Source organism: Myxocyprinus asiaticus, chromosome 27 (assembly GCF_019703515.2).
Source record: "Myxocyprinus asiaticus isolate MX2 ecotype Aquarium Trade chromosome 27, UBuf_Myxa_2, whole genome shotgun sequence".
NCBI lineage: Eukaryota > Metazoa > Chordata > Actinopteri > Cypriniformes > Catostomidae > Myxocyprinus > Myxocyprinus asiaticus.
Window position 1 is genome coordinate 44,619,273 of NC_059370.1, and position 17,004 is coordinate 44,636,276.

At 41.7% G+C, this 17,004-nt stretch overlaps 1 protein-coding gene across 1 annotated transcript in view; it reads right to left on the reverse strand.

The window, feature by feature from the left end:
- LOC127417862 (uncharacterized) overlaps positions 1–17,004 on the reverse strand; it is a 197,992-nt gene that overhangs the window by 121,922 nt on the left and 59,066 nt on the right. The window contains exon 4 of the mRNA XM_051658098.1: positions 8,069–8,407. Coding sequence (XP_051514058.1) covers positions 8,069–8,407 — 339 coding nt within the window. The remainder of the gene's footprint in view (positions 1–8,068; positions 8,408–17,004) is intronic.

Genomic DNA, 17,004 nt, shown 5'->3' on the forward strand with positions numbered 1-17,004 from the left:
GATTCAAGCTTTGAAAAGGAACTGTTATTGAAGAATGGGGCAGTTAAAAACTCTTGGACTTGACAGCAAAACTGTGAGTAAATAGTTTCATTTATGAATAGTTTATGTTATGACTGTTTGATAGTTTATGTTGCTGCTTGAGTGAATAGTTTAATATTGGATGCGATGTGCGTTATGTGTCAACTCTGAAATGTAGTTTTATAATGTTGTGGAGCGCTAGTTTATTCTCTCCCAATTGAGTTTCAAATATGGCTGTGTAAAAGAGGAGGCGAGAAGCAGCTTTTCTTCTTAGGGTGAGGCTTTATTATTCCCTCTACAAAACACCAATACACAGTCTTTCCTGGGGATGTGTGGCAGCCCCTGCTGCCACACATCCCCACCGCCCGACTCAGGCCGGGGCGGCATCCGGCCTGCCTACCACTCCCCCCCATTCCTAGAAAGGAAGTCAGCGACAGCCATCTGCGCCCCCGGTCTGTGGACCACCTTGAACTTAAACGGCTGAAGAGCTAGATACCAACGGGTGATCCGGGCATTAGTATTTTTCATGTGGTGGAGACACTGGAGTGGGCCGTGATCCGAGCAGAGGGTGAAGGCCCGCCCCAGCAGGTAGTATCGGAGTGTGAGGACCGCCCACTTGATGGCGAGACACTCCTTTTCCACGGTGCTGTACTTAGTTTCCCTTAACGAGAGCTTACGGCTAATGTACAGCACCGGGCGCTCCTCCCCCTCCACCACCTGCGAGAATACGGACCCCAGCCCCCTGTCTGAAGCATCTGTCTGTAAAACAAAAGGGAGAGAGAAGTCAGGTGAATGTAAAAGCGGCCCCCCGCAAAGTGCAGCTTTAACTTGCGTGAACGCCTGTTGACACTGCTCCGTCCACTGGACCGGATCTGGAGCTCCCTTTTTAGTGAGATCAGTCAGCGGGCTGGTGATGTCCGAATAATTAGGTACGAACCTTCTATAATAGCCAGCCAGCCCCAGGAACTGTCTCACCCCCTTTTTGGTCTTGGGTCTCGGGCAGGTCGCAATCGCCGCTGTCTTGTCAATTTGGGGACGCACCTGCCCGTGGCCCAAGTGGAACCCCAGATACCGTACCTCCACCCGTCCAATCGCGCACTTCTTCAGATTCGCTGTGAGTCCCGCTCGGCACAGCGATCTCAGAACCGCCCTCAGATGTTGCATGTGCCGCTGCCAATCATTGCTATAAATAATGATGTCATCTAAATAGGCAGCGGCGTAAGCTGAATGCGGTCTGAGGATTCGGTCCATGAGATGCTGAAATGTTACCAGGGCTCCAAACAAACCGAACGGAAGAGTCACAAATTGGTGTAATCCAAACGTGTGGAGAAGGTGGTTTTCTCACGGGAAATTGGTGTCAAGGGGATCTGCCAATAACCCTTCGTCAAATCCAATGTCAAATAAAAACGAGCAGTGCCCAACCGATTGAGGCGTTGGATATGCATAAAATTTAGACACCGCGTTGACTTTTCTATAATCCACACAGAATCGCACAGACCCGTCGCTCTTAGGCACCAGAACAACTGGGCTGGACCAATCACTGTGGGATCCTTCTATTACCCCCATATCAAGCATCGCATCCAATTCTTCCCGAACGATTTTCTTCTTGTGTTCGGGTAATCGATAGGGGCGGCTACGTACCACGACCCCCGGCTCGGTCTCGATGTGGTGATGGATGAGATTTGTACGTCCCGGTAGAGGGGAGAACACATCTGCGAACTCCTGTTGCAACCTAGCAACCTCCGCGAGTTGGCTCGGTGAGAGGTGGTCTCCGCAAATGACCGGGGTGAACTGATTATGTTTTGAACTCACCTCCGGTCCGAGCTCCGCCTTCTCGGGAACTACCGTAGTCAACGTCACGGGAACCGCCTCCCTCCACAATTTCAGGAGATTGAGGTGGTATATTTGACGTGCATCCCCTCTATCGGTTCGTTTAACCTCATAATCGAGATTTCCCACTCGTCGTGTGACCTCAAAGGGTCCTTGCCACTTGGCGAGTAATTTAGAGCTCGATGTGGGAAGCAATACAAGCACTTTATCTCCCGGTGCAAATTCCCTTAGCTGAGTTCCCCTGTCATACAGTCGGCGCTGTCGTTCTTGAGCTTGGAGCAAATTCTCCTGTGTTAGTTGCCCCAAGGTGTGGAGTTTTGCTCTAAGATCAAGAACGTACTGAATTTCATTTTTACTGTTTGAAGGTCCTTCCTCCCAAGCCTCTCGCAATACATCAAGCACGCCGCGTGGGCGTCGCCCATACAGCAGCTCGAATGGGGAGAAGCCAGTGGAGGCTTGCGGGACGTCTCGTACTGCAAATAACACGGGGTCGAGCCATTTATCCCAATTTCTAGAATCATCATGCACGAACTTACGAATCATGTTTTTGAGGGTTTTATTAAATCGTTCCACCAGGCCATCCGTTTGAGGATGGTATACACTGGTGCGAATCGATTTAATATTTAACAACTTGTACAGTTCACGTAGTGTTCGTGACATAAATGTTGTGCCCTGATCGGTGAGGATTTCTTTCGGAATCCCCACCCGGGAGATTATTTTGAAGAGTGCCTCCGCAACACTGCATGCTGAGATGTTGCTAAGAGGCACTGCTTCCGGATATGGCATTGCATAGTCCACTAGGACCAATACAAAGCGATGTCCGCATGCTGACCGTTCTAATGGCCCGACGAGGTCCATTCCAATTCTCTCAAAGGGGACCTCGATCAGAGGGAGAGGGCGCAATGGCGCCTTTGGGGTGGCCGGTGGGTTAACCAGCTGACATTCGTGGCATGCCGCACACCACCTGCGGACATCGCCGCCAATGCCCGGCCAATAGAAACAGGCTATTAGACGGTTCAGTGTTTTCCTTTCTCCTAGGTGACCTGCCATGGGATTATAATGAGCCGCCTGGAATACCATTTCCTGACGGCTCCTTGGAATCAAAAGTTGGGTTGTATCCTCTTTGGTCCGAGTGTCCTGTGTCACTCGATACAACCGCTCATTTATAATTGCAAAATAGGGGTACGAAAGTGCGATGTCAGGCTGGAGTCGTTGACCATCGATGACTCTCACTTGGTCAAAGGCGTGTTTGAGGGTTTTGTCTCGTGACTGCTCCAAAGGGAAATCCCTGTCAAGGAATTCCCTGAGAAGGGGAGGGGCTGCAGCCTCTCCCCCTCTCTCGTCATCATGACGTGGAGCTGTCGAGGATGGCCCCAGCTCCGCCTCCCCTGCCAGAGCATCGCACATCACACATCTCCCTATTTTCATACAGGACCCATCCGCGCAAATTCCCTTTAATAAAACTCTAAAATCAGGCCAATCAGTCCCCAAAATCAGCAGATGGGTGAGGCGGGAACTAACCGCAGCCTCCACTCTATGCTTTTTCCCCCGAAATTTAATTGTCAGGGTCACCACCGGATACTTGTGAATATCCCCGTGTACACATTTCACCTTCACCGTTTTAGTTGTGACCAATGCCTCGGGTTGAACCAGGCGTTGGTGGATAGTGGTTTGATTACAACCGGTATCCACCAACGCTTGGTGAGTACCCCCCTTGACACTTACTGGTATCTAGTACGCTCCGGCCTGGTCGGGGGCAGCCTGTGGGAGGTCAGAGACCCGCAATACCGTCCCCAGCTCCATCAGAGGGCACTGATCTCGGAAGTGGCTCGGGTCTCAGCACCTCCAGCAGGCCGGCCCAGGCACTACGCCCACACTTGCGTTGGCGGGCACCCCCCCTGAGGGGGAGAGCGGCAGGGCATTGGAGTAGGGGAAGGTGTCGCCTCCCACACCCGGGGAACTGGTCTCAGGGGCTAAAGTCCTCCTCGTCTGCGTGGGGCAGGAACGGGAGAGAGCAGAACGAGAGGAGAGAGGGGAGGGGGAAGAAACAGAAGGAGGAGAGAAAGTGTAGGAGGGCTCTTCCGCCCTCGGGATCGCCGCCATGTGGTCCTCCGCAAGTCGGATAGCTTCTTCCAACGACGCCGGGCGGTGGCACTGGACCCACTCCGCCGTCCCTTTTGGCAGTCGAACTATGAACTGTTTCAGTACCACCTAGTCGATAATTCCCTGGACGTCGCGATCCCCCGCTAGCAGCCATCTTCGGCAGGCATCACGGAGCCGCTGGGCAAAGGTAAACGGGCAGTCAGAGCTCTCCAACTTCAAGCTCCGGAAGAGTTGACGACTTTCCTCCGGAGTGCGACCAACCCGTTGCAAGATGGCTCTTTTTAAATCTCCGTAGGCCAGGAGGCTCGACGCTGGCAGTTGTTGAGCCGCGAGCTGGGCTTCCCTGACAATAGTGGGATCAATCGGGCTGCCCATTGGCCAAGCGGCCAGCCCCAGATCTCGGCGGTCCGCTCAAACAAATCCAGGAAGGCCTCAGGGTCGTCCGCCGCCCCCATTTTCTGTAATGCTGGCGGGGGTAAGGGCGTGGGAGTGTCCAGGGTCATGGCTGAGGATGCCCCCTGGGTGAGGAGGCTCCGGATCGCCTGCCGGTCCTCGGCTTGAGCATACAGGAGCTCGACAAACCGACGGTCTTGATCTTGTCGGAGCTCAAGCAGCGTCTGTTGGGGGTTCTGATGTAGGCTGGCGAGGGCTTGGAGGATCTCTGCCAACTGGGAGGACTCTACGGGACGTCCACCATCCATCTTCGACCCAAACTTTATCTCCCGGGTTTCGGCACCAGTGTAAAATAGGAGGTGAGAAGCAGCTTTCCTTCTTAGGGTGAGGCTTTATTATTCCCTCTACACAACACCGATACACAGTCTTTCCTAAAACACTAAGCTAAACACTATCACACACTGTTTCACAAGTAAACATTCATATTCCAAAATCTTGGTTCTGGCTTGGCTTTTTCGTGTCCAGTCTCTCTCTCTCGTCTGAGTGCTGCGTGGCCCTATTTATGCCGCTCTCCCCGTGCTCACTGAAATTAGAGATGGGTGTTAGACATAATTTAGCTCAGGTGTAAGCGCCCTTACCGCTTTCTCTCTCTCCGGAGAGATGCTTGACCACGCCCCCGCTGACACAGGCTGCATTCGAGGGCTGCACGATGTTAGCCAATCAGAACAGTGGGCGTTTACATTGAAGTTTAAAGGCCAAAACTGAGACAGAGGACCAGAGACAGGGTGGAAAATTATCATTTAGTAAATTTAGAACATACATAAAATCCACAAAGAGTTGAAAAAGATGCTCAACCAACTGAAGAGGAGGTTCAACCAAAATTTAAATGTTCATGCTTTTTAGGAAGAAGGTGCAACACTCACTCTATAGAAATAGGTCTTAGCTTTATTTGTTTAAAAACAGTGATGTTTCGGCCATCCTCAGGGCCTTCATCAGACATCCCATGTCACTGTTTTTAAAATAAAAGAAACATTCTGTCAATTTATAATCAAAAGGCTGTTTTCAAAACTAACACTGCTCTCATATCTTTACTGAATTTCTCGTGGAGTTGAATTCTGCATGAGATGTCTTGCTGTGGTCACAGGTGAAAGTTTTATCCACATGAAAATCTTTGACATTATGAAATGATTTCTCATATCTGTGATGAAATCTGCTGTTTCTCTCATGAATCTTCTGTTCTCTGTTGATGTCATTGTCTAAATCTTGTCATTCTCAGTTTTGATATATAGAGCGATTTCCTCTTCCTGTTTCGTGTTTCCTTCCTAAAAACATCACATTGAGCACGTGAAATGCTCAAGGGGTGATGGGTGATGCTTTGTTCACTGTTCACGTGCAGATACACTGTTTTCAGCGGTTCACGTGCATTATGAAGGTATTCACGATATTCTAAACATTTGATGCTGCTTAAAGTTAATATTCAAATCTAAAAATGTGACACAGTATCACAGAAATAGAGGCGGTGATAGTGTTTCACCAGATTTTGTAATGAGGATCTTGATGAACAAATTACATTGACACTGCAGTGCACTATCAGCTGTCAAAATAAATGTTTTAGGTGAAGTACGAGAGAAATAAATTACTGTTGAATAAAACAAATTAAAATAATTATAATAATTCAGTATTATATTATAATAATAAACTGAACTGGAAAACAGTTAATAATTGTTGGGTCATAAAAATGACAAGAACAACTGTGTTCCCAAATATAAGTGAGTGAAGTTTTACTTTGACACACCCTGTTCATTCACAAAAAAGACCTCTTTTTTTTTAAATACATGAAGGTAAATATTGCATTTTATTACTGTATTGGTGCATAGAAATGATATTTATTATAGAATAAATTAAATGTCATTCTTCCTTGTGTTCAATTAGTGGAAAAAACATGGAAAACAAGAATTCATTATTCTAAAGTATATTTTTATTTCATTAAACATTTTGAATGTACTTGGCTACAATGGCTGTTAGGATGAATTAAAAATTATACACAAATAAAAATTGTTTGAAATAAGTTTGGAGGCATCAAAGTTTAAAGGCATTACATTTTGAAGTGGATGATAATCTTTCATTACCCATTCCCATTCAGAGGAATCATTCTGACAAGTGAATCATCATGACTGAACAGAAGCAGATGAATATAATGAAATAAAACACAGATAGTTCATTCAACACAAAAATAAAATGAGTCTCAAGTCGATACAAAATCAAGACATTTTCATGATTTCTCATATCTGTGATGAAATCTGCTGTTTCTCTCATGAATCTTCTGTTCTGTGTTGATGTCGTTGTCTAAATCTTGTCATTCTCAGTTTTGATCTATAGAGCGATTTCCTCTTCCTGTTTCCTTCCTAAAAACATCACATTATCATCATCTTCACTCTGTTAATATTTGCATGTGAAATGCATCATGATGATGATAAATGTGTCTCACCTGATGTGTGTGTGTTACAGTATGTGATGTAGATGTGAAAACCTCCAAACAGAGTCAACAGAAGCATCATCTCCAAACTCCACACCACCACAAACACTGAACGCTCAACTACACAAACACAAGATACACAATCAATCAATCAATCAATCAATCACTTATCTATCTAAGTGGTCTCTGAAATGCTGAATGAGTAAATTCAAATAAAATCGTTTTTTGACTAATTTGATATTTTGATTAAACAGAACATTTCTTGAGAAAGAATCACGGTACTAAAATGTTTATCTATTCATAGATATATCTATTGATTAACAAAATTAAACTCACCATAAGGACAGTTTACACTAGTGTTTTTCTGTCCTTGACTGACGTGGTTGTTCACAGTGCAGATGATGTTTCCAGAAGTTTCCTCATCCAGATTAATGGTGTTATTTCCATCCTCCAGTTTTTGTCCATTCAGAGTCCAGCTGAAGATGAGCTGATCCCCCTCAGAGGAGCAGGACGCTCGCTTCTCCCCACTGGACCAGCATTTGATTGACACTTCCACTGAGCCAATAGGAGCTGGAGGGAGGGACACAGTACAGTCACATGACAAACACAAAGTTCAGAATAACGTCTGTACTACTCAAACTATTTTTATAATGTGCATTATGTGTTCTCTTCTGAACAATTTCCTATATGATGAAAACCCTGATGATCTGCTACATTTGTCAATATGTGCAGAATGAAACAATACGATTATCTCGACTTGAGATTTCATTTCCATTCTGATGAATCAGTCAGGAGAAATATCAATCATGATTTGATCATTCTCTAGAATCATTAATTGATCAGACAAGAGTTAAGGCATTTTCACACAAAATTGGATTAAATATCAAAATAACTATAATTATTTTCTGAGATAATAACTGGATGTCACTTGCTGAATTAAACATGTGACATAGTGAGGTCATGTGACAACAGTGTAGCGTACAGTACTACTGTTTGAAACGTGAAATATTACATTCTGTTTCACATTCTATTTTTTGTTTAAATAGAATACAGTGTACACTGTGCAGTATATAGTAAGCAGTACACTAGTATTTTATTTTGAAGATCGTCTTAATCAATGGAGTACAAACATTCCACAGAGAACTACATGAATGAAAACTCACAAATATGACACTATTTTATGTGAATAAGAGTGAGATCTGTGGAGAAAGTGAGATTGTAATTATTCTGATGAGAGATTTACTGTACCTTCAACAATCACTGGAAGATTTACAGCATGTGTCTGTGAGCCGGTTGAGTGATAGAGCTCTAATGTGTATGTCCCTGAATCTGTTCTGATCACACTGTTTATAATCAGAGTCCCATTATTAAAGACAAACTCAGATCTGTTTATAATGGACTTATGTGTTTCATTCTTCTTCTCTTTCTTATTCTTTACTCTAAAAACTTTCTCTTTCTCATTATCGATCCACTTATATAACTCCAGGTCTTGATCTCGAGCATCCGTCACCATCTGCAGATAGAGTTTGTGTCCCAGAGCTGCGTAACAGGGATCTGTCTGATTAAACCTGCAGAACATCTCCACACCTGAAGAACACAAACACAAACACTGAAATATACCAACATCATCAACATCTGAACATTATTTAAACAAAAAACACTGTAAGGATTATGTGTGTGACTCTTACTGGTTATAAATAACTCTCATCATAAATGAATATCACATTTACTCATATAAGAAATCACATATTACAAAAATATTCACAGAATTAAAGTTGTACAGAAGAAACATTTCAGACAGACAGTTTATCTGATCTGAATAAAAGATCTGATCTCAGTTCATTCCTCTCAAATAATCTTCACCATAAACACAGACACTCAACACTAACACACTTTCACTCACATATTACTGTAATACTCCACTAATCAGTAGTGTAGTCTAGGGCATACGCAGGGATATGCCGTATGCCCACCTAAAGTATCTTCCTTAGGATTTTGTGTATGCCCACCTAAAATAAGTGATGATACATATGGACACCAGAACAACGGGTAGGCTTTTGACCAGGACCTTTTTCAGTCTACTAATGCCACTGGATGAACCAGTTCACCAAATCACACTGAATCGTCTGGAACAGTTCGCGGCTCGAGTCAACACTGATCCACAATTACTCAATCAAAACTCAGACAAGACAGTCACTCCCACTCGAAATGAGCCAATATCCCGGAGTATAATCCTATGATCTCGGTTTTTGCCAACTCTTCTTATTATCAGAGCTCCAGTTACTCCAGCAGTACACACTGAACCGAGAACAGTATCTCGAGCTTCTGCCTGAAACTGAGCATGTGTGTACCAAGGGTTGAATCGGACTTCCCATCTCTAATCCTCTCTACACATGCACAGAGCAACGGGAGTGCAACTGACGGCACGGGCAAGACAGACAGTCCGACTAAACTGATCCACCAATCAGAACGTTCATTTCAGATGCGGTTGGATATTTGCTTGCCAATCATATTTTCTGTTTCAGTAAGGGGCGGGACATTTCCAGCATCTAATGCTGATGCACAAGGAACCCTGGAGTTACCATAATTTGCGCTGAAATTTTATTTCCCTGCTAAACGTTTATATATATATACAGCTCTGGAAAAAATAAGAGACCACTGCAAAATTATCAGTTTCTGTGGATTTACAATTTATAGGTATGTGTTTGAGTAAAAATAACATTTTTGTCTTATTCTATAAAGTTGATCTGGTGGTCCTCCACCCACACCTTGATTGACCTGGCTGGTTGTCTAACGGAGACCTGGAGAAGCCTTCAAGCCACAGTGTCTCGCACCCACTGTGAAATTTGGTGGAGGATCGTGATGATCTGGAGGTGCTTCAGCAAGGCTGGAATCGGGCAGATTCGTCTTTGTGAAGGACACATGAATCAAGCCACGTATAAGGTTATCCTGGAAGAAAACTTGCTTCCTTCTGCTCTGACAATGTTCCCCAACTCTGAGAATTTGATTTTCCAGCAGGACAATGCTTCATGCCACACGGCCAGATCAATCAAGGTGTAGATGTAGGACCTAGGGTTGCCACCCATCCCATAAAATATGGGATCGTCCTGTATTTAAAGATAAAATGATGATTTGTCCCATATTTAAGCTGGTCAGATGGCGTCACAGTGAAATCGTTCCAGATCGCCAATTTAACATTGACATAAGTTGGAAAATTTGCCTTCGGTGGGTAAGGGACCATCTGAAAAGTCCACATATTGTGCTAAAACATGCTAATACTATGGAGGGTGTGGTAAGGGACCGTCTGAAAAGTCCACAAATGGTGGTAAAATTGTGGAGTTTTTTCTATATAAATGTTCAATAAGATCAAACAATGTATGAATACAATCATAAAGTGAAGGAAAAAAATAAACAAATTAAATTAAAAAAAAAAAAAATATATATATATATATATATATATATATATATATATATATATATATATATATATACATATGTGTGTGTGTGTATAAACCATCCAAAATGTATACATAAATAAGACAAAGAAGACAAATAATCAGAAAAATTAAAATAAATAAATTTTTAACATATAAATTGTGTATTTTTTTTAATAAGTCATGGGTCAGGAAAGTTCTCATTTTAGCATATAAGAAAGGATAATTAATAACACATATTAACTCAATGCATTTATTGATAAAATTGTGGAGGATGTGGTTAGGGGCCGTGATTCATGATCATATTTTTATTTAGAATTTGGGAAAAAAAAATGTTTATTTTACTCAAACACATACCTATAAATAGTAAATCCAGAGAAACTGATAATTTTGCAGTGGTCTCTTACAAATAAAACAAATAAACATTAATCCTTATGTCGGCTTTATATGGTAATACAAGATAACATGTTAACGTGAACATTACTACACTCATATTAGCAATACAATGCTTAACAGTTTATTTTGTATTATGAATGTATTAGTTTATTAATTAAAGTAATTATAAAGTTTAAAAAATGTTCATAGTAGCCTAATGAAAGGAACATTAATGACACTTATTAATTTAAATACATATTGAACATCAAGTTACCATACCATGGTTCTTAGTAGTGTACTGTACACCATGTCAGCAAGAAACTTACCCTAATATTCATTTTGTAAGTTCATGTGGAACTTTTTTTTATGGGAAAAATATATTTCTTCAAGAAATTTAAGAAGGGGTCCTTCATAAATTCACAGTATGCCCACCTCTTCAGACACTACTACACCACTGCCACTAATATACACTGATAGGACTAGAAAACACTATTACTACATCACTGTGTTGGGCCTCATGTGCTCAGATAGGAGACAAAGGCAGACCTACACACGGTCGTAAGCCTGACTGAGGCCTGTAGGTACACTCAAAGACAAACGGCACCAAAATTAAACAACGTCGCCCTGTTCTTTCTCTCTCATACTAATCGCACACACACATGACCCCTCACAAAAATACCCGCACACACATTTGGCGAACAGATAACTTGGCGGTAGAGCCCAGCTTTCTCCCAAAGTTACTGTACCATCGGAGGCACGTGTTAAACGGGCAGACGCCATTAACCAGTCTCTCCACCCACATTCGTGGCCACATTCTAGCCGGAAACCTTGTGTGACGTACTCTCCATGATAGCCACGTCCGCCATTTTGTGCACTCTGTCTCTCCTTCACACACACACACACACAAACACACACACACACACACACACACACACACACACACACACATACGCACACACACCTTCCTCTCATATATTATAGGCTTATTTGTTACCTTATATAATCATGTTACTGTTTAGTTTGTAGCTGGAAGTTGGAAGTTTATCGACTGCATTGTATTGATTATTAATTGATATTACTGCATCAATAAACTTTGTTCTACTTTAAAGAGACATGTTTTAGTATTGTTATGCATGCACCTGTGCCAAGGGCTGGCAGGGGATGTTAGTGCTCAGATTCAAGCCTTCATTGTTTACCATTTGAATGTCGATTTTCTCTGGACGTCAACTTTCATAAGAGAACAATCTTATATTGAGACTGTTATACTGTCTGGTTATTAGTCCCTGATTCCAGGTTGGTGCCCCGGCAATATTAATCCTGATTAATATTCTATTGATTTTGATAATTGATAGTTAACTTTGATGATTTTTGATTTGAAGGATTAATAAGCTAATGTTGATTCTAATCAATGTTCTATTGATTTTAATCATTAATAATTATCTATGATAATTATTCATTATTGCTAATAACCAAACCCGCACCTGAACGAAGCCCCAACAACTGCAAATGTAATAATAACGTTTCTTTGTCTGAAATTCATCTGTGATTTAAAATCATCATGAGTTTGATCTGAAAGTTGACTCACATGTTGGTATCAGAAGCAGCAGCAGTCCAAAGATGAACAGCATTTCTCTGATGTTCAGTTTCTAGAAGAGTCGAGTGTGAATGCTGCTTCAGATTGTGTTATGAGTGTTTGGAGTTCTGTCAGTCTGTGTTCTGAGTCTCATGGAGCGTCTTCACTCTGACAGACACAGACTTCTACTGACACTGGACTCACACATCAGCAAATATCTCACAGTTTCACACAGAAAAGAGGAAGTTTCCTCATAAAGAAGGAAGACAGAGTTAAGGTTCACCCTTATAGACTTTTACAAAATGAGAGGCAGAAGCAGCAAGTTGTATTTCTCATACTTTTTCAAAAACATGCAAATGTGCAAAAGTGTGTTCTTTATTGATTAAATCATCAAGACATTTAAACATTTTATTGGCAGTTCGGGTATAAATATTGTCACTGTTACAGTATGAAAGTGGACTGGTTTATAATAGCTTGCTCTAATTCAGTACGTTTGTGATGATGTTTCCATTATTATTTTTTTCTGATTCAGTCAAAACATCTGCAGAAAGAGAGAGAGAGAGAGAGAGAGAGAGAGAGAGAGAGAGAGAGAGAGAGAGAGAGAGAGACTTGACTTTTAAGGTCTCTTTTATTAAAACAATGCAAAACAGAGACCCACATTATTATGAGAACAAAAAACATATATGATTGTCATCATAAACAAAACTTGTCATTTACATGATAATTAAAAAGAAAAGAAATGAAAAAGAATAAAAATAGATTTAAATTAGAAAAAATAAAATACAGTTCTATAAAAACCAATTACCAAAGAAAAAGTAAAAACAGATATTTAGTTTAAAACCCTCATCATCTGGTTCACATAAAAGATCATCAACACCCCAAACATAGAAAAAAGAATTCACATCTTTTACAAGTTGATAAAATCTTCTATAGTTCATCTCTGCTTTATAAAACCCATCGCCATTTGTACAGGATCAACCCCTCCTCTTCCTTGTACTTTATTCTTGCTTGTGCACCATATAACTAACTTTACAATACCATATAAAAAATTAAGTAAAATTACTCTTCGTCTGTTTTTCACACAGTACTTTGGACTAAAATTAAATAATGCTCGACTAAAACTGCCTGTGAGCTGTAAACCCTAAGTTTTCACTAAATCTAAAATCCAATCTAAACGTGGACACTCAATAAAAACATGAAAAACAGTTTCAGAGACACCACAAAAGGGACAATCCTCCTCATACGAAGGATTCAGGGGTGCTAAATGTCTATTTGTGGCTAATATCCCGTGTAATGTTCTCCACTGAAGATCTCCAACCTTCTGTTCAATGGGTCTTTTATACAGGGATCTCCAGCTACCCTTCGGGGAAGAGCCTGGATCCAGCATCTCTGTCCATCTCATGTTTCTTACATCCTTGAGGCGTTGATGATTGATAGACTTTACACAAGCTATGTAAAGAGTTTTTTTTTGCTCAGGTCGGTGAGAAGTTGTAATCTAGGGATATACATGGACAGTAATTTTCCAGCATCCTCTTGCCAGCCCTCTTTATTCAAAGAGACTCGCAGTTCAGGAAAGTGAGGAAATTCATTCATGTTCTCAACTGGTGTGTTATTCAGAAAATCCTTTACTGGAGCAGGAAGACCAGCCTCCAAGTCATCAAGCATACGCTGAGTGAGACGCACTTATTTAAAGCCTGCCTTCGCAGCTAATTCCTCGGGTGTCCACCAGCTCAAGTCCTTCCATCAGATTACCTATCTTGGAGAAGCCTGCTTCCAACAATGCAGTTATGATGATAGTTGAGCACAGCATCTCAGTGGTGATGGGCGGGTTGATAAACAAAGGCTCTTCAAACAGCCACCGGGAGGGTTTTTCCCATTCCCTCGAAAAAGAGAGGGTCTGCCATGCTCAGAATGTTCTGATAGAATTCTGTAAGTCCTTCCAAGTCCATTCTCTCTAGACACAGGGTAAAAAGTTGTTTGATTATCTAGACCCAATCTCCCGGCTTTGTGCAACAGTGCACATGCCACATCTATCCACTGGTGATGTTGATAGTACAGAAGGCGCTGTACTGCTTGTAGACAGAAAACAGCCACCCTAGTGAAGATGTCAATCAGCCCTTGTCCTCCATGAACTGAGAGGTAAAGGACAGCAGCTCACAGCCAGTACTGTCCTGACCAAAAAAAGTCCACAATAGCCCTTTGAATTTCATCCATCAGAGATCTTGGTGGATCTAAAACCATGAATCTATGCCAAAGCATTGAGGCAATGAGGTTGTGTACTACCAGGGCTCTTCCCCTACACGATAGCTGTGGTAGTAGCCATGTCCAATTAAGCAACTTGGCACGCACTGTTTCGATCAGGCCCTCCCAATTTTTTGTTTTGTATTCAGGTTTAACGAGGTATACTCCAAGGCACTTCATACATGTCGTTATCCACTGAATGTTTTCTGGGAGTTCAGGTAGGTTGCTTCCTTTAGGGCCATACCACAGTGCCTCTGTTTTCTGCCAGCTGAGTTTAGCTGATGAGGCTCGCTTGTAAACTCTCAAAGCATTACTCAAAGCTTGGATATCCTGTTGTTTCTGGATTATCACAGTGATGTCATCAGCGTAAACCGAAAGCTTAATGGCTTCAGATCCCATACTCCCTCTGATAAACATCCCTATTAGATTTTTTCTCAGTAAACAAAGCAGGGGTTCTATTGCTAGACTGTATAGTTGACCAGACAATGGACAACCTTGTCTGATCCCTCTCTTCATTTGAATTGGGACACTAAGCCCTCTTCCAACTTTGACCATGCACATAGTATCTGTGTACAACATTTTTACCCATGATAAAAAATAGCTGCCAAACCCATAACACTCCAGTGCTTTAAATAAATACTGATGATCCACACGGTCAAAAGCTTTCTCCTGGTCAAGTGAAAGCAGTCCCACATCAACACTGCATGCTTCACTGTAGTCAAAAATGTCCCATATTAAAAACAAATTATCATAGACCTTTTTGGTATGCAGTACAATTGGTTTTTGTGTATTAGCACATCAAGAACCCCTTTAAGTCTGTTTGCTAGAACCTTGGACAGAATCTTGTAATCAGAACATAAAACAGCGACTGGTCTCCAGTTTTATGCAAACACAGGTCTCCTTTTTTTGGGAGTAGGGAGAGAACAGCACGTTGACAGCTTTTGAGGAGTATTTTAGTTTTAAAACATTCTTGTAAAACTTCATAAAAATCATGTAGAATTCGATGGGTAGTCCATCGACTCCTGGTGCAGCCGAGGACAGCTGATGCACTGCTGTTGTAACTTCCTCAAAAGTCAGTGTCGAGTCCAGAAACTTTTTGTGTTTTTTATCCAGCACAGGCAGGTTTTTAAAAAGTTCATCTGAGCATTGTTTTTCCGTGAGCTATTTAGCATATAAGGCTGAGTAAAAGTCAACAGCTAGTCTTCTCATCTCCACCGGGTCTGAGGTAACACTTCCATCAGACCTACATAAAACATGCATTAAATTATTAATAACGCTCTTTTTTTCCAGATTAAAAAAGTAGGCTGTAGGAGCATCCATATCACGCACAGAGAAAAAACGTGCTCTAATAATTGCTCCTTTGGCCTTTTCTCGTAAAACACTTCTTAAAACTTGTCTCTTCTGAATAAGATCATTTTGCACATTTACATTGTTTTGATCAATTAAGATGTTTTGGATACCTGTAATCCAGTTCTAGATTAGACACAGCTTGTTTCATCTTAACTGAAGTATGTGACATAAACTGTTGGCAGAAGAGCTTTATCTGAGCTCCACCCCCCCCCCCCCCCAAAAAAACCGTAAAATTCTCATAATAATCCAAGTCTTTAACTTTATATTAAAACATCAGTAGAGGTTTTGTTTGTGACACAGTTACATGTGCTGTGATAAGGTGATGATCAGAAAGCACACAAGGCATAATACACGCACTTGTGACTCTGTTGAGCAGTGTGTTACTCATATAAAAGCGATCCAAGAGGGTAAGATGATGGTCGTGATAGGAAGCAGAAAAGAAAGAAAAAGATCCCCATGTGCGCTTATTTAGGTGTACTCTGAAACATTTAGTCTTTACTGATTTATTCTTTTTTTCTGATTGCTGTTATGTATTTTTTTAGTCTGAATCTTTTCTGTAGTGATAACTCATCTAAGCTGCTTTCTTTATGTATTTTCCTAACCGATAGCATAAATTTGTCTAAGTCTGGATAAAACTTTACTAGATCAACACTTTTCCCCTTAGTTTCACACAGAAAGGCATTAATCTGATTCACTGTGTATAAATCACTATCACAACCTTTATCTGCATCATCATCAGTACCCAAATCATCATCACAGACACTTTCTTCAGTTGCTTCTGAAACTGTGTCCATTTCATCACACTGTCCTTCATTCATTCTAGCTTCCAAGTCAGCCTCACTACAGACAGAGGAGTTATTACTCTGAATCACATGCTTTCCAGCATTACTGCAGCCTGGCTTCTCATTATCAGCAACATGCACATTGTTCTCAGCCACATTAACCATGTTCTCAGCAACATTCTCTATATTATCAGCACCCTTCACATTATTATCAGCAACATTCTCCATAATCTCAGCCACATTAGCATTAATCTCAGCCACATTTGCTCTTACCTTTGTGTTGGTATCACTCTGCACCTTCACCTGGTTAGCACTGGCAAACCGTCTATTCCAGGTACCTACCCAGGCATCATCTGTGTGACAGCATCAGATAACTCCTTAAAAGAAATAGTGCAGTCCAGGTTTTGACTCTGCTTTTTATTGCACTTT